Source organism: Saccostrea echinata, unplaced genomic scaffold (genome assembly GCF_033153115.1).
Source record: "Saccostrea echinata isolate AGI-Se365-2 ecotype Australia unplaced genomic scaffold, CSIRO_AGI_Sech_v1 ptg000046l, whole genome shotgun sequence".
Lineage (NCBI taxonomy): Eukaryota > Metazoa > Mollusca > Bivalvia > Ostreida > Ostreidae > Saccostrea > Saccostrea echinata.
The window spans coordinates 3,391,194-3,415,094 of record NW_026889795.1 but is presented as its reverse complement, the minus strand read 5'-3'; the positions used below and the strand labels follow the sequence as shown (position 1 = coordinate 3,415,094).

General features: G+C 32.6%; 1 protein-coding gene across 1 annotated transcript; it reads left to right on the top strand.

Moving 5' to 3' along the window:
- Positions 1–202: 202 nt before the first annotated feature.
- LOC133202215 (mucin-2-like) lies at positions 203–22,605 on the top strand. The gene is made up of 8 exons (XM_061337992.1): positions 203–275; positions 1,906–1,993; positions 2,214–2,323; positions 4,428–4,613; positions 5,878–5,968; positions 8,304–8,431; positions 8,760–8,912; positions 21,928–22,605. The coding sequence occupies exons 1-8, from the start codon at positions 203–205 to the stop codon at positions 22,395–22,397; spliced, it is 1,299 nt and encodes a 432-aa protein (XP_061193976.1). The 3' UTR covers positions 22,398–22,605.
- Positions 22,606–23,901: the final 1,296 nt, after the last annotated feature.

Sequence of the window (23,901 nt, the reverse complement as noted above, 5' to 3'; positions counted from 1 at the left end):
TGAATATTCCCTGTTTCGGCATTTTCAAAACTGTGCATGTATAATGATATATTATTATTTATGTATTAAGTCATATGTAAGACTGTCTTACATGCATCGAGAATCCCTTATATCTTCAGAAATATATATTTTCATGCCCAGAATGATACGAGTAGGCGGCATGTATATGTAGTTTATTGCACATTTTTGTTCATAGATGAAAATGACCCCAAGAAGCACTGTGGTTGCCTTTCTACTATTGGTAATACAGTTCATAGGAATAGCTAACACACAACGTAAGTGAAAAATATTTTTCTTACATTCTTGGGAAAAGAGGATATCCAATTCATTTCACGAGTGAGCTAGGATAATTATTATTTACACGAGTGTGAAGTACGAGAACATTCAACAGCATTGAAATTTTTGTTTATTTCATTGGCTTTAGTGCTGTCATGTGGTAGTGTTTTGCATATGAATGTGTTCAAGTAATTTTTCACCGTGTAAATACAATTGCAACTTCTTGGGCCTTTCCGACAAGCGCAAAGAAAAAAAACTTCGAATGTGTTATGTAAGCTTCCATGACAAGCCCCCTTTTACATAAACATTGAAATATATGTAGAAAGACCTCTTATATCTCTACAGTCTGGAGTTTAACTTTATTGAATGTAAAGATATTACCTTAAATACGCTTCAGAAGGGGCACTCAACTCTGTCTATCCAATACTTTTATAAATAGGAAGCGGCTCTATTTCGTATAAGATTTTAACATCGGGTTCTGTAAATACATTCCAGGTGTTTTTCCGAGCTTGCCGGAAAGGCCCGAAAAGATGCGATTGCGTGCAAATACAGTAAATCATGATTACAGAGAACAAATTTAACAAGAATTCACGCATACAGTCAAGTGATTTTTTCATGTTATCAGCTATAATGAATAACGTCTATAACAAATGAAAATTCGTCCCTAGCATTTTGCAATAAAAATTTTATACAGTACATATAGGAATGACAAAAATGTTGGAAAAAAAATGCTTCGAGAAAATTTTAAAGTTAATTTATTGTCTAAATTTACACATGGGAGTAAGGATAGTAAACAAGCAATCGTTTAAATGCTTCATAAAAATTAAAAACAGTGATTATGAAAGAAGACCCCTGAATATTAAAAAAGTTGTGAAGAACAAAAACACATAAATGTTTGAATTCCTTAGAATTTTATAATCTGTCACATATTTATTTATATCTTCTTGTTTTTATTCGTATTTTATATCCTTCTCTTTCTACGAATTAAGAAGATAACGAACAGTATTCAATCTCGAAAGTCCAATGAAACGATACAATTTTGGAGCAGAGCAAACACGGACCTCAAAATTTAGAGGTGGGAACAGGTGCCATGGAGGAGTGAGCATCCCCTGCCAACCGGTCACACCCACCGTGTGCTCCTTGTCATGATCGGGGAAAAAAACCGGAAAAATCCGTAGACAGTATAAATAATGGCCTAACAATTAGTATGAAAAACGTTAGTCAGTATTAGATAAGACTCAATGATAGGTTGTGTGTGCTGACAAGGTCATTGTATCGACCATAAAACTTGCGAAATGATGACTTCAAACGGGACTGTTGATATTCTTGTTTCACCAACTTGTTTGTCAATAGCTTGCCTCGTTTTAGAAACTGTTCATAGAGCATGCTCTTGCGTATCGAATCGATTGAGAGACATAAACCTCATATGCAGGTAATAAGAGTATACTACTACATAAGTAAGGAAAGTTAACGATTGAAAAGTTGAAGTCATCACGTTTATCATAAAGTTTTGTTGTTAGATTACCATTAACGTCTTTTTCTAGTAAAATATCTAAATATGAAACAGATGTGTCAGACTTTGTGGTATCTTTTATTTTATTTTATTTATTTTATTATTCATTTTTCCAGCGACTCCACTGCAATGTGGCTCAACCACCGTAACATTAAACCAGCTCTATGAAACGTACAAGTATCCAAATTCCGGTTTATATCCCCAGTGAGTAAACGATTTATTTTACTGTTTATCCAAAAAGTAAATATGAAGCATGTTTGCTTTCTTTTTTAAATCATTTAAAATATTTTTTTCATTAGTCCTGTTACATTTAATCACGTACTGTCATATATGATGCATAAATGTTTTAAACGTGAAATGATATTAATCAGAATTAATATTTATTCACTTGTCACTTTCATTGTGAATAGATCTTTGTTTTCAGGTTGACATCATGCAACTGGCCTTTTCAAGCAGCTGATCCAAGCAACAGAATAACATTCGAAGTAAAGGGGATTTTTGTTGATTGTGGCGACACACTCAAGTTCTATGATGGTAAGAGATTTGAAAAAAAAAACTTTTTTCAAGGAAAAACGATGTCAAATTGGTAGTTTAGCGAGTGTAGTTTTTTTTTTCAACTTTAAACGTATATAGCTGTTAGATAAATGAAATTATAAATTCATCCACCACAGGTAGGATGGAAGAGGAGTAAAGTGTCCGAGAACATGAGAAATAATCTTGTTAAAACTGAAAATAATGGTCATAAATATTTAGATAATTTGAGCATATTTTTTTTATATATTCTGAAAATACAAAGCTGTACTATAAACCTTAGGCCCTCTCAATGCTTCACTATGGCTATTTCAGACAAATCCTTGACATCATTCGACACTTTAATTTGTACAAAGCACTTATAAAAGAATATTGGAAAAATTGAGAATCCCACGACATTTGAAAGTCAAAAAGTGTTTACAACTTACCATTATTAGTTGTAGATTGCTCTCAAGTATATCTAATTTCACCTTATACAAGAACCTCAAGTATATCATTTCTATATTTTCTGCAATATTCATCCATTCCATCATTTATTCAAACATGTGTACTTTTACTTTGAAATGAAAGTAGTAAATCAGCCAATCGGGCAATGCAAATACTTTTTTCAGTATTTTTCACTATTCCGTATAATAACTAGATTGTTCCAGGGAACGTATGTGTCGCCTGCTTTGTAGCTTCATTAAAGATGTAAATAAATCTAAAAGTGGTAAGCTTTTTACTTGCTATTAGTTCATGCATTTTCCTGCAAAGAAAAAAAACAAGAGGTCCATGGGCCACTTTGCTCACCTGAGCATATTGGGTAGGAAAAAGTAATATATAAGTAATCGTAAATAACCTCCGCTCCCCAAACGGGACAAGATTTGTTCAAACTTGAATTCACACTGAGGATTCTTCCATATTTGACTAATCATGCCTTTAAAAGATTTTTTCTAAAGTTAGATCTTCTATTGTGCCCCCGACCTACCCCTGGGCAACATGGTTTGAACAAATTTGAATCTACACTACCTAAGGATGCTTCTGAATTAATATGACTTATCATAGATTTGCTATTCTGGGGAAAAGATTTTTAACGATTTATCATATGTATTCACATATAAAACTTAAATCGCCAAAATTTGGCCCCTCCTTACCCCTCGGGGTCATGATTGAACAAACTTGAATATAAACTACCCAAGGATGCTTCCACGAGTTCTTGAGATGAAGATTTTTCTTATGTATACCTGTGTAAAACTTTGATTGCCATTGCGGCCCCTTCCTACCCCCAGGTGTCATAGTTTGAAAAAAAAAAATCAACTTGAATTTACACTACCTGAGGATGCTTCCATATAAATATGATCAATCATGGCTTGACTGTTCTTGATAAGAAGTTTTTTTTAAAAAATTCCTATATAATCCTATGTAAAATTTTGATTGCTCATTGTGACCCCACCCAAGCTCCGGGGTCATTATTTGAACAAATTTGAAACTACACTACGAAAGGATGCATCCATATAAATACATGTATCATAATCATGGCTTGACTGTTCTTGAGAAGAATATTTTTAAAGATTTTTCCTGTTTTCCTATGTAAAACTTTGATCGCCCATTGTGGCCCCACTCTATCCCCAGGGGACATGATTTGAACAAATTTAAATATACACTATGTCAGAAATATTTCACGTTTTATCTTTATTTAGCCCATTGGTTCTCGAGAAGAAGATTTTTAAATGACCCAACTCAATTTTTACTTTTTCTTAATTACCTCCCCTTGGAAGAGGATGTGGCTCTTCATTTGAACAAATTTGAATCCTCTTTACCCAAGGATACTCTGTTATATACAGTTAAAATTGACACCGTCGGTTGACAATTGCTTTACATTTTGAATGCTACCCTCCAAAACGTGCACTTTTTAATTAAATTTAATTAAAATTACCTGAATGATAATATAGACTGTTTAATAATAGTGAATGATATAGCGAATGATATACCTGACCCATAACAATACGAAAATAGGTGGATCAATAAGATCTAATGCGTTTTCATTAGGACAGAACTGTGTGCAATGTTTATCTGTACGTTTGCTAATTTCTAATGGTTGTAACTTTATAGTTTAATCCATATACAGGGTCATCTTCGAGTGCTCAAGCACTTACTACAAGTGTGTGTTGCTCGAGTAGCAGCTCCTGTGGTTCATCAAGACCACCACAAACCACCACCGGAAGTAATATATTTGTGGAATTTCAATCTGATGGAACACAAAATTCTTATGAGAATGGATTTCAAGTATCCTTTTTAACTGGAAAGGATGAATGTAAGGAATTGACTGACACACATCAATTTTACACGAGTGTACTTTTAAGCAAGGTTTTAGCTCACCTCGACGAAATCGAGACTGAAGTGTTTGAAAAAAGTCCATTTCCAAAGTAATTATTAGTCAATCTTAAGAGATACGTACAACCAGTCATGTAGCATGTATCAAGACTTTTATAAGTTATAAGTTAAAAGCCCATTCTTAGATGATGTAGTTAGATGATGTAGCTAGGTATGTATACTGCATGGCAAGACTTGCTTTTGAAGCTGCATGTGACCCATATTTGTTGATGAGTAATCAGGTTAATTTTTTTTCTGTAATATTTTTTAAAACTGGCCAAATCCAAAGTACCTGTAAGCAGTACTTGAACTATACTTGACTTGATGGTGAATCTAATTATGCAGACTACAAGGCTTATTTGGCATTGGATGCTGCATTAGACCTGCTGCTTTAATCCTGGATGAGTGATTTAAAGCAAGTCAACTATCAAGAAATAATTAGCCCAATAGCAACCGGACTTAAAAGGGGATGAATCTAAGGCACAATACCAAAATTGCTTCGGATGCTGTGTCCAATATATATATATATATATATATATATATATATATATATATATATATATATATATATATATATATATATATATATGAGTGACTAATTCAAAGTTCTTTTCCTGGAGAAAGTCTATTCAAAACAATATATTAACTCAACTTTGATCAAACATATATGAATGATTTATCTAAATATATATTCAATAACTACTAGAGGATGTTGCATGTGGCATATATTTTAGTGTAATGGAAGGCACTGAATGTAGGATTTTCGATGTCATTGATAGTTCTTACTCTTCATTTTCTTTGATACTTTGCTTTCCTATAGACAACTATCCTCGAGGTGAGCTCAGTTTCTGATTTCCTATGCTTTGATCATGATCTTCTGAAAGAACTTTGCCAAATCTGCTGTTTGTCATCTACTATTTACGAATTCGTAAAATGCGTAAATATAATAGCAAAATATATTTGATATTGCGTAAATATAATAACAAAATATATTTGATATTGCGTAAATATAATTTAAAAAATGGGAGAAATACTGGCAGAGCTTACTGATACAGTCCAATAGTCCTTGACCTATATATTAATTTTAGATGCACTGAAATAAGTGCATGCATAGTCTATAAGTAAATTTATAAGATAATATTGAAATACTTCAACATATTGTAATGGTAACAAAGTATGGAGAATTCTCCTCATTTCTTTTTCAGCCAATTGTGCAGTGTCAGGAGCAAACAACCTTGTTACACTGACTACCCAAACACCCTTGACATCTCCAAATTTTCCCGCCAAGTATCCACTGTAAGAATATATTACTTTAGTCCAAGTTCACCTGAACTGAATATGTATTTGCTAAAACGTAGTATGAGTGTATGTATACAATGCTTCAGTTCCAATTAATCATTCCTATTACCATTCTTGAATTTTACTGATGTCTGCATCAGTAACGTATCTTTACTTTGCAATTCGTATACAACTGCAACGCTGAGATTTTCTCTTAATGATGTCGCGAAGTCTTTCGTACATTATAAACCATGTTCCATAGCTGCCAGAATATGGTTGGAATATACAAGTTAGACTCGGAATTTTGGCACTAGTATACATTAGTTCACAGGTAGATCGAATCACTTCCATCTGCAGAATAAGCCAAAACACCTACTTTTCCATTGCTTCTGTAGCATGACACATATCTAGGATCACTTTTTAGCTCAGTGAGCCAAAGACTCAAGAGATTTTTTTTTCCGATCGAAGAGCGTTTGGCGTCCGTCTGTCCTCCGACTATAATGTCTCGTGTTTCGCGGTTTATAAAGCGTAAACTGCCTCAACCTAATTTATACTGTATAAATTGGGTAGCTTTTAAATTCATTCCTTAAATACATAGATATTTAAAAAAAAATTCTCAAGGACAACAAGCCAAAATTTATTCATATTAAAAAGCTTTTATTCTTACGTTGTATAGAATCTAGGTTTTGAATCATGTGCCCTGAGGAAGGGTGGGGCCACAATTTGGATCAAAGTTTTACATGGAATCATATATGGAATTTGTTCACAATCTCTTTTCAAAAACAGCAGTGTCTTGTTTAGATTAATATGCAATCATTCTCAGATAGTTCAGATTAAAGTTTGTTCAAGTCATGTCCTTGTGGGTTAGGGAGTGGCCACAATAGGAAATCGGTATATGAAAAGGAAATTAATAAAGATTATATTTTTAAAAAAGTAAAAAATAGCGGGGTCAAACTAGATCAGATCCACAAGGAACCATTCGAAAATTGTGGGGATTCATTTTTTTTGGTTCAAATTATGGTTCTAGGGATAGGGTAAGGCAAAAATCAGTGAGCAGTTTTTACCTAATGAATCTTCCACAGAACAACAATAAAGACTATGTAAGTCATAATGATTTTGAAGCTTCCACAGGATGTGTTGTTTCAAATTAGGTTATGTCATAGGTTAGGTAATGTCATAGGTTAGGTCATGTCATAGGTTGGGTTATGTCGTCTTTTGGGGCTTGAATTGGGCCAAAATATGGCGTTAAGATTTTTTTCATGTGAATAAGAAAACCCCTTTTCTGTAAAAATAATCTCCTTTCTTAGGAAAAAATGACATGGGTGTTTTTTAATATTCGTGATTTTTTTTTTACAATTGCTTCCTCATTAGGATCACTTACCATTAAAAGTTGTTTAATGCCACATGCGGCGGAAAAAATCATGAAAAGATTTTTGTTTTTGTTTGTTGTTTTTTTCTGCTATGTTACCCGAGCAATCCTGGATTCCTGGAATAATGTTCCAATGTTAAGGTATTGTTTACGAAAAAAAAAAACCTTGTCCTATTAAAATGATACACATTGTATAAAATATAATTACATGGAAAAATATTTTGTTTATGGATTACCCTAGGCAATATGAGTGTTCGCTTTTTTTTCACCAAATTCCTGGTCGTGGAAATCAGACAAAATTAGGAAAAATTACGTTTTTATACAAAAATGTATTTTGGCCGACCTTGTTGAAATCAGACAATCTGTTTGTTTGTTTAACATCCCTTCGAGAATATTCACTCATATTGAGATGACACCACTTGCCGGAGGAGGGCTGCAAATTTAGACCTGTTTTCGGCACTTACAGCCTTTGAACAGTGAGGGATCTTTTTCGTGCCAGCACCTACTGTGACACGGGACCTCGGTTTAAACGGTCTCATCCGAAGGACCGGTCTCCACGTCCCGCTGTGGGATTCGAACCCCAATGTAAGGGTCATCTTTTCACTTCGCGTTTCTAGAACAAACTCTCTAACCACTGTGCCACGCAGGCGACAAAATAATGAAGTTATGAGAACTGCAATTATAATGAAATAAATATATATTTCATTTTATTTTTAATCAAGATATTCTGTATATAGTGTATGGTTGATGCATAAACTTAATCTGTTCTCTTAAAGCAAACAAACAAAACCCAAATAAATAAATAAATAAATAAAAAAATTGATAATAAAAAGGTGCATATATATATATATTTTTTTTTTGAAAAAAAAAATCCGTGGAAAATAGGGCAAGCAAGTGTGTGAATGTTTAATCACGTGCAACTCAATTTAAATGTATAATGCATTGAAAACTCTCTGTATTTTGTATTAGTTTTTAACATTTCAGGAATTTCGATTGTACGAATACGTACACAAATCTAGGCGGCACAGTTACAGTTCAGTTGAAGTATCTTGATGTTGAGGAAGACACCAGTAGCCCCGGTGCTTGTTTTGATTATGTGGAGATTTTTGATGGTAAATACATTGCTAAAAAAATCTTAAGAATTGACTAGAGTGGGTTAACTACACTGCTGATTCCTACATATACATGTATACCAGGGATTTATTATCTCGTAATGTCATGAGAAGAAACAGTTGAGAAACAAACTACATAACAGTTATTTTTATAATGCTGTAAAACATGTACAATGTAAAAAAAACAGTCCACTGTACAATTTCTCGCGATTTCCCGCCTTACAGTAATTTTGCTATATGAATTAAGTACTTGCCTAAAATAATCTACAGTAAATTCGTATTTTGCAATTGTATTATATATTTGAAATTTTTTTTCATTCAAAAATAGGAGTTTCGACCATTTCCTCCTCAATAGCAAAACTTTGTGGAACCACTGCTCCCACCCAGTCGTACACATCCACAGGGGAAAGCCTTACCATAAAGTTTGAAAGTGATAACCAGGTGGCAAAAATTGGATTTTATGCTGATGTAGCCCCTGTCGGTAGGTCCTTCAGTAATTTGTTTTACATTGTATCAATCTGGATCATATTTTAGTGGTGAGCTATTTAATTACACTGTAATGTGTCTGAGCAAAAAAAAAAAAATGTTGAAAATAAATTTAAGTAAAACCAAAGCTTTATATTTAATGAAGGAATTGAGAATTTCACCTGGAAAAATCAAACTTTTTGTCAATGTAAACCACATTTTCAAAGTTCAAGGTATAGGTTTTCCTAACTTTGAAACTGAAGGACTCCGCTCCTCAATTTTCAATTCACGCATAATTGGTTCCTTCACGGGCCTTTAGTTACTTATTACATTATTTACACAGTGATTTTTCTATTATTATTTTCTATTATTACACGGCGATGTGAGCGGTTGGCAGGGGATGCTCACTCCTCCATGGCACCTGATCCCATCTCTAATTTTTAAAGGTCTGTGTTTGCTCTGCTCCTGATTTGTATTGTTTGAATGGGGTTTTGAGCCTGAAAACTGTTCGTTATATTTCACTTTAATCCGATTTTTAAAAAAATGTGGTGTTGAAAAAGATAAAGGTATGGGACTCTTTACAAAGGGTATCGCCAATGAAATACTTTAAAATCAAATGTTCTGAACTTTTACCTGCAAGTCATATCTATTCACATATAGACAATCTTCATTACCATTTAATATCATTCCGAAATTCTGTATACGTCCCGAGATTTGCTGAAATCAATTCCCAAATTGACCTATTTTTTTTAATCGAATTTCGCTTAGGCCCCTAATCATTCGCATGTTTGAACTCCAATGAACAGTTGCATAGTATCTACACAAGCTATCAACATTTTAAAGATGAGATTTTAAACTCCAGATCGTAAGATTAAGTCTGTAATAATCCCTTTCAAGAAAAAAAAAAAAACATTACAAAACATCTGCTTCTATAGCTTCTACAGCTGTACAGCTGTGTCGTTTACTGACGTAAAAAGAGCTAAAATTAAACGAAATTTTCACAGAATGTATTAGATATATACATTTAGATTTTTTAGAAATTATACCTCTAAAATGTTGTTGGGTAACTTAGTAAGATAATTAAAATCAAATAAAATTTTGTAGAGACTGGGTGCTAATAAGCAAATATTCAGAAAGTATAGAATAAACTACTTGAAAAATTCATCCCGCCGTTTCCACTTTAAAAATAGTGTAAATGATGAGACAAAAGCGAATTTCGGAGGTATAAAATTCCGGAGTGAACTTGGGTAGTAACCCAGTTTGCACAACAACGTTATTAAAACGTTATAAAAACGTTGTGAAAATGTTATGAAAACATTTTTAGAAACGGTATTACAACGTTATTTTGTGTGGTTTTTTAAACGTTATTATAACGTTTTTCAAAAACATTGTACTGTAATGTTTTGAAAACATTTTAAAAACGTTTTGAAAACATTTCAAAAAATCGTTTTTAAAACATTTAAAAATCAATTTTACAACATAGCAAACAATGTATTTCTTACAATTTTAATACATTTAAATCCATTATTAATGTTACCGAAAAACTGCTTTTTTTAACACTTGCACAATAAAATGAGAATCTTCCTTCAAATGAAATTTGTACTGTTTGAAATATGAAAAGATCACAGTATCCCTATTCCATTAGAAATTTGTCTGTTTTGCACTTGGACTTTTCTATTTTCTTCTGAAAAACAAGATTTGGACATAAAACTTTAATTGACTGAATGATTACCCATCCATGCTCTTACATTTCTTTTTAGTAAAACATATCCATATATTAGGGCATCTGACAACTACACATACAACTGATGTGTAAATATCTATATATTTCTGACAATAAACTCCAAACATAGCTTAACATATTAATATGTTCCTCCAGGAAGGTATGGAGCAAACATTTTTCGTCTCACCTTTCATTTAATCCTAAGAGATTGTCTTTGATGTATTGTAAGGCCTATCAGCAGCAGCTATTAAAATGTAAAATGATATTAATTATAAGAAATGTAAATAAGTAAATGTATATACATATTTGATAGTTACATATCAACAACACAGCATTTCCAGTATTTAGATCATTTTCTTTTTGCTTTATACAATTTCTTTGGAGCTATAATTTAAGTTGATATGTAAACAGAATCTTGATGCATCTTCTTAGCGTAAATTAATGGTGTTTAAACTTACTTTTGATACATCTTTAAAAGGGTGCAATTTTCCCCCTCTCTCAATTCTCAGTGAACTGACCCATGGAATGTGTTTATATTATTGTCCTGCATAACTCCACCCTGCGTTGAAACCATTGCATTCATCTAAAATGAGTGTTATATTTTATCATGAAGAATGTGGAATTGTGGATTTCAAAATCTTTAACTGCTATCAAATACATAACCAAGCCATGACTTAATTGCAACCTGTCCTTTCCCTTCTAAAAGAAAATAAACTTAACATGGCATTGTATTCTTTAATAACACAAATTCTGAAAAATCTAACATCATTTACATCTCTTAAGAATTATTTAACCCTGTCTTGTTAAGACCCCCTCCCATCCCTACACCAAACCCTTACTATGTTTTAATCAAGTTTTGAAACCCATCACATATTTTAGTACATGTAAATAAAACCCAATTTTCAAACAAGAAATAGCCCGCCTAATTCAAATATCAATGAACTTTATAAATCAACTCTACAAACATATATTCACCTAAGTCTATGAGAATGAAAGATCTAAGATTCTAAATGTGTATGTATTTACAGCTACAATATGATTGCTAAATATACAGAATGAAAACTATATTAAATTTAACAAACCATATGCTGACATTTGTAAGATAATCCCCAAATCCCTTTCATTGTCTTACAAGAATGCAGCTGGGCTTTTCAAAACTTTCTGTTGACCTATATAGATCACGTGGAAATAGTTTGCAACAAGGATCGGCTGCATCTGCCCTGGCTATGGCATCCCGCTGTGTCACTCAATTTACTCTCGATAGACACATTATTGAAGGGGAAACTTAGTTCCCATAGCACAAGTAAACGAATCCACTGAATTATGTATTTTATTCAGGAACTCTGTTGAACAAATAATTTTTTAGAAAAAAAAAAAAATTTTTACTGCCTTTGTTATAGATAATTTTTTTCTCGATAGTATTAGAGACATACATGAAAGTATTCCCCTATTTTTGTCTAAATTTTATTATCACAACTCAAAATCAATCATACATGTAACTCAAACTAGATGCTGTCATGAGACAGTAATACCCGCACTAAGGTGTTTGCCTCTAAATGCACACTCCTTCATATTGGGCTTACCAAGGAAAAAGTCAAAATAATTCTTAAATGTACACATGTATTCGTCAATTCGAGCATAAAATGCTCAGATGACCATGTGACCTATGAGCCTCTTATAGGTATTTCCTTTACTTAATTCATTACCAGTCTGAAATAACATAATTTAATTAATGTTGTAAATTAGGTTTTGATAAAAGGGGGATATAAATTTTTGGCCAATATTTGGAACTTTTTAAATTTATTTTCTCAACAACAAATAATATTATTTTACTACAAAGCTTTTTTGATGAATTTATCAAAATGTGCAAATGTTTTTTTAGTATTTGATTAGGCAAAAACCTCCTTGAAAAGTATGGAACGCCAAATTAACATAAATTCAAATATTTGAACCTATCTTCAATTAATTATACCTATCTTCAAATCAATTGTACCTATCTTCAAATCAATTGTACCTATCTCCAAATGAATTAAAGAAAGGTTTAATTCAATTATACCTATCTTTAATTCATTTGAAGATAGGTACAATTGATTTGAAGATAGGTACAATTGATTTGAAGATAGGTGCAAATGCCATGAATTAAAGATAGGTATAATTGATTTAAAGATAGGTGCAATTGAATTGAACCTATCTTTAATTATAAAGATACTGACAATAACTACTACTCCCCATAAAAATACACTGTGCAGTTCCCTCCATGTTCAAATCGCTGTTAGAGGGAGCTATCATTATTTTGAATAACACAAAACGAATTGAACATAGGTATAATTGAATTGTACCTATCTTCAAATCGTTTGTGGATATGTTACAATTGTACCTATCTTCAATTCAATTGTACCTATCATTAAATCAATCGTACCTATCTTCAAATGAATTGAAGATAGGTATAATTCAATTGAACCTATCTTTAAGGAAGCGATTGCAAGGCGTCACGTGATCGATTCATGTGATGTTTAAAAAAAGATTTACGGTAACCATTTCCGGAATAACAGCTGAATAAGGAGCGTGATTATGATTACGCCCATGACAAAAAAGCAGAGAAAGAATAATATAAAGATGTGATGTTGCAGAGTGTTTGTGAGCGTCGACGCAGACTTTTTTTTATCCCTGTGTTTTTTTTTTGTTTTGACACGTCTACCTTTTGTCGTAGTTCTGAACACTGAAATCTATTTCATGAATAAATTTAATTCATATCTGGATCTTTGTGTCCTCTAGTATTTTTTAAAATATTAGAATTTTATTTGAGATCGGCTTCTTTCCTATAGGATCTACATCTATGAATAGATATTCATTTCCTAGAAGCTTCAGACGGCGTGATTTTCTCAGTGATTTTAATGAATATAGGCCAATATGGATGGACAGATTAACGAATGCGATTTTCATATATACGTGTATAGACCAGTTTGAGGTCTCATGCTGGACATGAACGTATTTTTAAAAATATCGCAGAGGAAATTGTTTTCCTCTGTAAGATTTTCTCTAGCATTTTCAACTCTTACGTCGACCATGTAAACATTGAATCGTCGGCACATTATTGCGTAAATATTTCTTGTGATAAAATGTTTTATGCGTCGTATTTGGTAAAAAATTGAAACTTAACACACTTCTTCTGACAGAAAAGAAAAGTTTCTTTTTGCAAGTTTTCACAAATCTAGCAAAAAATACGCGAGTAAGAATGACAGACGAAACAAAGAGAGGTTAATTCTGACAATCGAGGTACTACGGAGGTACCAGGTATACCAGAAAGAGAAAATTATTTTGAGTATATACATTTATATATATATATATATATATATATATATATATATATATATATATATATATATATATATATATATATATATATATATATATATATATATATATATATATATATTATATATATATATATATATATATATATATATATATATATATATATATATATATATATATATAAAACCATTTCAACTCATCATGCTCACGGGAATATATCTGAAAAATGAATTTGATTTTTTAAAATTCACGAGGACATGAACAATGACGCTTCACCTCAGCATATTTCATGAACCGCTTGAGCTTGAAGCGCAAATTTATAAATGTCATTCTACGATTATTTTTGAAACAAAACAGTTTGCACTATAGTTTTGACGTCAAGTGTGGCATTATGACGTCACAATGGAGATATGTAGGCTTACCTAGTTCATAAAAAAATGAATTGTTTTCTAACTTGCAATGAATCTGAAGGAAAAATATGTAAATATTAAAATATTATTAAATAATTAAATGGCAAATCACTAAAATCTGTCAAATAATATAATAGCTAGGATTTTTATATACGGTATATATTGCAGGTACAAGTTCTCTGAAATAACCTATTCATTCAATGTGTTCAAGTGACCCCCCCCCCCCTTTTTCCGATTTTAAGTCACAGTGCAGAGAACTCGATGAGTGTTCAGTGCATGAACAATTTGGCCCTTAGACCACTGTGCACTGGTTTAGCATGTATATACTTATATTGATATAATAACGGAATGAATATTTTGGAGATGGGGAAATAAAAAAAATATGCATATTGTTGTTTTTTGTGTACATGATACTTATATCATTCTGCTCTACGTATAAAATGAGCAACCACCACAAGATTTTCAGGAAAAAAATATTTATTAATCTATACGTATTTTCTATAGTTTTTTAACAGATCATGCATATTAAAGGTTCAGCAACAAACCATCAGATTAAAATTTATGAAATCTTTTAATATTTTAGGAAGGGGGGGGGGTATTGAAATGCATGTAGCTTAAAAAAGAATGTGATGACCCCACTTCATATTTTAACCAGAAGTCACTTATAATAATTGTTACAAAATATATTAATCTTAGGAAAATTCATTGGGCAATTTTTTGTCAAGACGTTGAAAACTGCTCTTGGGGTGAAAATATTACCGCAAATTTACAATGACTACTCCCCAAAGCAATTGTGGCATTAGTTCATCTATCAATACTTTCCGATACAATTTTTATTTTCGATGAATATAAAGCATATTATTTAATATCTGGTGAAAATTATCTAATTTGTTTAAACTTTGATACCTGTATGGCATACTTAAAATTTCACGACATAAATGTCAAAATGTTGAAAAACCGTGGTTACCATGGCAACCATATCTTCCTTATAACCCTGATGACCATGGTTGAAATTTTCATATTATGATACCATTAACGTAAGGCAAATTATATGTAAAAATGAGAAAAATTCATAGAGCGGATATTTTTCATGTACCCTTGCAATCTCTTCCTTAATTGAATTGAAGATAGGTGTAATTCCATTAAAGATAGGTGTAATTTATTTGAACCTAGGTTTAATTATTTAGAAATAGGTATGATTATTTACACCTATCTTTAATTCAAATGTACCTATCTTTAATTCAATTGTACCTATCTTCAATTCATTTGAAGATAGGTGCAATTATTTGAAGATAGGTACAATTATTTGAAGATAGGTTCAAATATTTGAATATATGTTAATTTGGCGTTCCATAGAAAAGCCATATCCAATCAATTTTTCACACACACACACCAAAACACACACACACACAAATTGCCTGTTTTTGGAAATAGGCCTAGATGGCAGTATATATTGGGGTAAAATAACCGAAATGCAAATGGTTAGGTTAAAGTTTAAAAAGGATAAAAGATCATCGGATGCCACAATAGACGAATTTCACATTCTGAAGACTTATCTCCCGTTGTCGACATTGCATTCAGTTACAGGCACAGATCCAGGAATTTTTTCCTGAAAAAAAAAAAAAAAAACAAACAAACAAAATAAAAACAATGATGGTGGGAGCCATGTTTTTAAAGGGGGGGGGGGCGTCCAAAGTCATTTTTTATTTGCTTCTGTAAATCAGTATATAGTCCTATTTGAATAACTGCAAATTCCGGGGGGGGGGGGGTCCAATCTCCCTAGCAGCTCCCTGTCCCTGAAATGACAAAAGATCATGTGACTCCAAAATAGTGGAAAACTTTTCCATTTGACTATACATAATTTTGTTTCTTGTGTTGTTATGTTATGTACATCTAATGGTTTAAGGTTATGAACCCCTGGAGGTCATTCCCACTCTCTTAATGAACTGGAAATGTTCACAATATGACTACATCAAATTAAATAAAAGTGCATCAATGATAAGATTGCTTGACATTTCATTCATGAATTTGGGTCAACCCATGTACCCTCCTAGAATTAGGAATGAAAATCATTCAGAGAGATGGACCATTAATCTATTTATATATATTCACATTTTTTATGTCAAGACAAAATATTAGTTACATGAAAAAAACCGGTGTCTGGGAAGGGGAAGGGGTGAGGGGAAGGAGTTATCTCTTTACGTCTCAATAATTGAAACTCCTAAAATGAATGTTAACCTCAAATCCGACTTGTACGTCTTCATTATTTTTAAGTGGTGACAGGTGTCTCCATATGGGTGAAAAATTCCCGAGAGGGACATTTAACAACAAACAAACATTAATGACTTAAAAAACACAATATACATGTACATGTTTATTAGTCAACAGATATACTTCTCGTCATATCTCTAGTTCTCCCTTGATTCAGAAATGAATGATATAAATATTTTAAGAATGATTAAGAGTTGAAAAGGTTGTGCATCTTAAAATTGACTAAGCTCTGTGGTTGAATTAGCTATACCAGTTTAGCTTATTTTGCTACTCAAAGCACCTTGATTAACTATTTTTAATCATACTATTTTCTGAAATGTGCAGTTTTTTCAACATGGATACAAGTCATACATTTTCAGCTTCTGAAAACAATGCATGAAGAAAACTGCTTTTCAAATACTGTAACTCTTTCCAAGTACTTGTGATCGTCAGTTTTTAGCTCACTTGAGTTATTCTGGTTTTCTGATCACATTTTGTCTGTCATCCATCTGTCCGCCTGTAAACTTTTTAAATTTTTGTCTTCTTCATTAAAACCACTGGGCCAATTTCAATCAACCTTGCTACAAAGCATCTTCGGATAAAGGGGATTCAATTTTGTTCAAATGAAGGGTCACACCCTCTTTCAAAGGTGGATAATCAAGAATTAGTGAAAATTTGATGGTATCATTTAAAAAAGTCTTATCAAGAACCACTGACTGGGCCCAAAAAGTTGAAACTTTCTTCACATACTTAGTGTAGATTCAAATTTGTTCAAGTTATGACCCACTGGGGTAGGGTGGGACCACATATGGGGATCCAAAGATTTCCATAGAAAAATGCAGGGATTTTATCCATCATAAATCTTCTTCTCAAGAACAGCAAGGGCATTATTGTCATCCGTTTTCTTGAAAGGGACCTAGGGGAAATTAAATCTCATTTGTCTGTCAGTCTGTCCGTTTTTCAGTATGTCCTTCTGTCACAATAAATTTAACCGTGGTCATAACTTTTGAATAATAAGAGATAGGGCTTTCATATTTCACATGTACATTACCTACAAGAACCTTGACCTTGAAGTTTGACATACTTTTCAAAAATTTAACATTATTTTAAATTGATCATTTTGAAAGAGAAAAGATAGGGCATTCATATTATACATGTATATTACCTGTGACAAGACCTTTCTAAATATATCATGACTTTTGACTCTGTGACATTGACCTTGAAGTTTAACCTACTTTTCAAAAATGTTATATTTCCTAATAACTTTTGATTGAGAAGAGATAGGACTTTCATATTTGACATGTACATTACCTGTAACAATATGTTTCTGAGCATGCTATGATTTTTTTTACCCCTTGACCTTGATATTTTACCTAATTTTCAAAAATTTAACTTTCGTGATTACTTTTGAATGACATATGATAGGGCGTGCATATTTGAAACAATATGTCATAAATATTGGCATCCCATCCACTAGGACACGGAAAGCAGGGGACCACAATTCTTTGAATTTGCTTGTTAGTCATTTTGATATGGAAACATTCTCATATAGTGTAGATTCAAGTTTTTTATGCCCTGCCATGAATATGGCCGAGGCATATAGTGTTTGTCATGTCCGACTTCAATCAAACTTCATATGATGATTCATACTGATGTAAGCTTTTCAACTGCATCAACCTTTTTGACCTTGACCTTTCCTTTGACCTTGACCTCACTTTTCTTAAATTAGTGTCTAGATCAGTTTTGAATAAAAAAATCAAGATATATTTATCAAACTTCATATGCTGATACATACTGCTAAGAGTTATCAATTGCATCAACTTTTTTGATCTTGACTTTTCCTTTGACCTTGACCTCACTTTTTTAAATTTATCTACGTTTTAAATAAACCATTTATGATATTTTTATCCATCTTCATATGCTAATAGCAATTAAATACTGATGTAAGCTTTTCAACTGCATCAACATTTTGACCTCAACCTTTCCTTTGACCTTGACTTCTCTTTTCTTAAATAAGTGTTAAGCTCACTTTTAAATAAATCATTCAAAATATTTTTATCAAACCTAAAATGCTGATATGTATTAGTGAGAGCTATTCAACTGCATCAAAAATTTTTCACCTTGCACTTCCCTGCGACCTTGACCTGCCTTCTCTTTATTTTTGTATTTTGCTTAGTTTTAAAGAAACAACTTAAGATATTTTTATGTAAGCATGCACTTATACATAATTTGGTGAGAAATTATCATCTATATCCATTTTTTTAAGATTTTAGTTTCAATTTTAAAGAAAATGTTCAAGATATTCTTATCAAACTTCATACAAATTTTCATGTTACATTAGTAATATACATTCGGCGGGGCATTTATGTCCTATGGACATATTTCTAGTTTTCAAATCATGACTTCTGAGAATAATACCTGTATGAAATTTAAAGGCGGATTCCGCTTGGAATATAGCAAGAATTGGCTAATTCGGGGCGTACTTGAGACGGAGACGGACTTTTGAAAAGTTACGCCTGAGTAGAAGAGGCGTCTTCCAGGCGTCATTTCTACTTTCCGGGCGTCAATTTGCAACTTCAGATTTTCCCTGGGGTAAAATAGCATGAAAATTGAAACAAAAATTATGCCTGGAACTTTCAAGAGCAGCCTCTGACTGGTCAATTAAATTATCAATTAAGGGTCATTTCAGAAAAGAGGTTAAGTTGAATTTCATCAGAAAGAAGGGAGTTTAGTGTGAGCGAAATAGGAAATACAGATATATCAATGTTAAGGCTTTTACACTTGTTCTGGATGACACAGTATCTGCTGGTAGGTGTGATAATTAATATCTGGTACCTATTTAGGTAAATTTGAATGAACAATGATTGTTATTGACTCATTAGATAATTCGAGTTTCCTTGAACACATTCTGAGATGACATAGATGCACTCAAACTGTAAAGTACTGAGTAAATGAACAGATGTTAAATAATTTGTTTGATAAAAGAATTTCAAAAAGTTTATCAAATTCTTAAAGACATTATTTTACACTCCTGATGATGTCTCAGTGTCCCTTATGCAAAGAAATAAAACAGTTTTCATATATTATAATATATTTTTATACTACTTTAGATGTTAAGATCTTGTCATTATGTTTTCTAAAAGATCAAAAGGCTAAATTTTCAACTTTAACATTGTAAATCATAAGTGTGCTTTTTATAGGTTTTTAGGTCACATAGTATTATATAATAATAAGGACTTTCCAGGCGTAATTCTGCTTCAGGTGTCATTTTAGTTTCCAGGCGTAATTTTTTTCCAGGCGTCATTTATTTTTCCGGGCGTAACTCATTTGCTTTTTTCGCCTCAAATTCCTGCTCATTTCCGCTTGGTGTCCTCTTGGTTTACGCCCGGAACCTCCATAACACTATATATGTAGTGAGACAAACTGACGCCCGGAATCCTTCTCCAAGTACGCCTCTATTTCCCCTATATTCCAGGCGGAACAATTCGTACAGGTGAGGGATCAGGTTTTATATAGGAATAAAAGGAAAATAAATCTTCAAAATTCTTCTTTTGAAGAACAACAAAAGCATGATTAATATAGAAACATTCTCAAGAAGTGTAGATTCAAGTTTGTACAAATCATGACCTCATGGGTTGGGGGGGGGGCATTTTTTTCCTGCCCCCATTTGCCATCCACATGGAATACAAATTTCAAAACCATTTTACAAATCCACAAGACAAAATAAATCATCTTCCAAATGATCATGATTCAGGGCTAATGCATAAAATATAAGGGAAGTTCTGGGAGCCAGGGTGTTTTTAAATTTGACTCCCATTTGACCCCCAGGGTTAAAATAAAAATTTCCCAAACCTTACTGCACATCTACAGGACACTACCAACCATCTCCCGAAAGATGATTAGGCTACTGTGTAAAATGTAAGAGGAGTTCAGGGAACCAGGGGCTTTTTGCATAAACCCCCCCCCCTCATTTTTCGACTCCCTTTTGACCCCCAGGGTGAAAATGAAAATTCCGAAACCTTACTGCACATCTACATGACACCACCAACCATCTCCTAAAAGATGATTAGGCTACTTTGTAAAATGTAAGAGGAGTTTGAGAAAGAAGAGTGTGACAGACGGACAGACGGACAGACATGAATAACTACAATATACCCGAACTTTCTTTAGAAAGTGTGGGTAGAAAAACTTTGGAACAAATTATAAGAAAACAAAAGTTTTACTGATATAACGTCTTACACTATATAATTAAACTTGAGGTGTTTGGTATTTCCGTTACGTTTCTACAATGTTTTGCAAACATTTTAAATAATGTATTTATGCTGTCTGGTAACATTTCATATAGCTAAATGATATTTTATCATTATAGAAGTCAATGTTATATGCTAAATGTTTTCTGAAAACCTCATTGCAACCGGAATAAAATGTTATGAGAAACATTTTTAAAATGATTGTTAAGAACGTTTTCTAATAACGTCTTTACAACTAAAATAAAACGTTTTAAAACATTTTATAAACGTTTTATTAAAAAAGTTTGCAGATAACATCATTACAACTGGAATAAAATGTTATGAAATCTTTTTTTACAAGGATGTATAAATTTTCAGAATTTCTAAGTGAAACAGAAGTAATGAAGATTTTCTAAGCCTATGTTAATAGTGGAAATCTAAAATTTAAATGGTTGAAATCCCGAATAATATTTCAATCACATTTATCCACATTTTGGATGAGCTGAATGACATTAATCAGGCTCCGTTCGAAGCTCCAACGTACAAAAAACATTATTTAAACGAAAGATGTATGCTTTAACGTGTTAAGTGTATATTCGGTGATTTTTTCAGGCTTATCTATATAGAGACATTGTATAAAAGCTGCTAGATAAAAACTTTTGTATTCTATGGTTTACTGTCCTCTATAATTGTTTACCAGGTTGAGCGTACACTATTATTTACTACAAAAATAATTCTAAGGATACTCTCATAATTGCTAAATCATCAGATCTCATGATGACGTATTAATAGTATGAATTTTGAATGATAAATGAATTAGAATATGTATGTACATGGAATTAAAGTTAGAATATAATTTTTTCCATTTTTATAACTCCTAAAGATATGTAAATATATTTACTGCAGCAATAAACAAAGTTTATGATTCTTTTTGTTTTTATTGTTTAGAGGTTATTTTACAGATATAACGTTTTTCAATTTCCTTTTGGTATATGTTTCTATTATTTGACTTGTTAAGGGGTTATAACTTCATGCCTATATTCTGAGAAATGCATTTATTCTCATCTGTAATAGGATTATTTGTATATTCTCGTTAAATTGTAGACGGAGAAACAACAACAACGACGACGACAACAACAACGACAACAACAACGACACCAACGACACAAACAACGACACCACCGACACAAACAACGACGACAACGACGACACCAACGACACAAACAACGACACCAACGACACAAACAACGACACCACCGACACAAACAACGACGACAACGACGACACCAACGACACAAACAACGACACCACCGACACAAACAACGACGACAACGACGACACCAACGACACAAACAACGACACCAACGACACAAACAACGACACCAACGACGACAACGACGACACCAACGACACAAACAACGACACCAACGACACAAACAATGACACCAACGACACAAACAACGACAACAACGAGGACATCAACGACAACGGCGCCAAAAACAACAAGGAAGTGTTGTCGTAGACGGGGACGTAGATGTGGGACCCTCCGAATGAAAAGGAGGCACGTCCCATAAAACAGCTGAGGAAATGGACAGTGATTCTCATAGACTGAATTTAGAAATATATGTAAAAATGAAGAAGTGAATTTATTTTTTATTTCTCATTGTTTAATTTACTTCACTTCCAGCTCACTGGAAATGCTATTTTGTATACCTTTTTTAGGTCACATGAGTCACTCGGGTGACCTATTGCTTCCTGTTTTAGTCCGTCGTCGTGCAATGTGCGTCGTCCGTTAACATTTGAATATTTTCAGCTTCTTCTCTTGAATCGCTGAAGCAATTTCAACCAATTTTGGCAAATAAGATGAATGGGTGAAGGGGTAGAAAATTTGTGAATTTCATGCATATGGTCCCTGCCCCCCCCCCCCTCCCCCGGGGCCTTAGGGCTGGGGCTAAAACCATCAGAATTAGTGCTATTAAAAATCTTCTTCTTTAGTCCTGGCTTCGGGGCCACCAACGCTGAGATTTTCTCAAATCTGAGATTTCTCAGAAAATTTGAGTTTTTCTCACCAAACTGTGCCACCAAATTAATATTTTCTCAAACTCAGACTTATCTTTTGAGTTTTTTCTGAAATCGGAGATTTTTTACAAACATGCGTGCCACCAACGTTTTTTCCGACTCAGCTGAGAAAAAAATCTGCGATTTCTAAGAAAATCTTGAGATTGATGTATACCAGTCTCAAACAAAATCTCACAGAATTATTTTATGGTAAAATGATCGCATATGTAATGACAGTGCACATTTTATCCATGAATACACGAAAATTAACACACAAGCACAGAAAGAATGTTAATTTCTCCCAAAACTTGATCATCCTGTGAGGAGGGGGGGTGTCTTAATTACGCACATGTAAATATTCTTATTATAATAGTAGTTTTTACTATTACTACTTGACGTACAATATACTTATCCGTGTAAATTATACGCAAATATTAAAAGAAATCTGTCTAAAATTCCATGAACAAATATTTTGTTCTTCCGAAATAACATATAAATCACCATTTATTTCACTGATGATAGCAGTCTGCCTAATTTGGTTCTTAAATAAACCTATAAAATTCTTAATTGAGAATTGGGATCGACTTTATATACTCACAATGCTTTGTGCGTAAACTTATGTTCTTGACTGTTTATATTATTTATAAGAATAAACTTGACTTATGGCCATTCTGAGGTAAATGTATAAATCTCAACAAAAACTGCATATATTCAACTGCACTTGGCCGAATGGAATTTTTTTATACAAACTATTTTTTTGTACAAGTAACATTTTAAATTTTAAAAAAAAGTATGGACCGTAGTTGTTACGTTAAAAATATTACATCATTACGCAGTGAAACGTTTATTTACGATCTGATATAAGGGATTAATCAATTTCTGATCACTTGATGAGCGTATGCGAGATTGACTTGGATTTCCAGTGTAACGATGAATATTGGTCAAGTGGTGCTATATTCGTTGCTTATTGTTACATATATTTAAAAAGAAATACAAAGACTTTCCGTAACATTTTCTCAC

Excerpts from the sequence above, each read along its gene's own strand:
- LOC133202215 (XM_061337992.1), top strand. The coding sequence starts at position 203 with ATGACCCCAAGAAGCACTGTGGTTGCCTTTCTACTATTGGTAATACAG. Across the intron at positions 5,969-8,303 it reads TTTCCCGCCAAGTATCCACT|GAATTTCGATTGTACGAATA; the intron begins GTAAGAATATAT and ends TTAACATTTCAG. Across the intron at positions 8,913-21,927 it reads TGCTGATGTAGCCCCTGTCG|ACGGAGAAACAACAACAACG; the intron begins GTAGGTCCTTCA and ends GTTAAATTGTAG.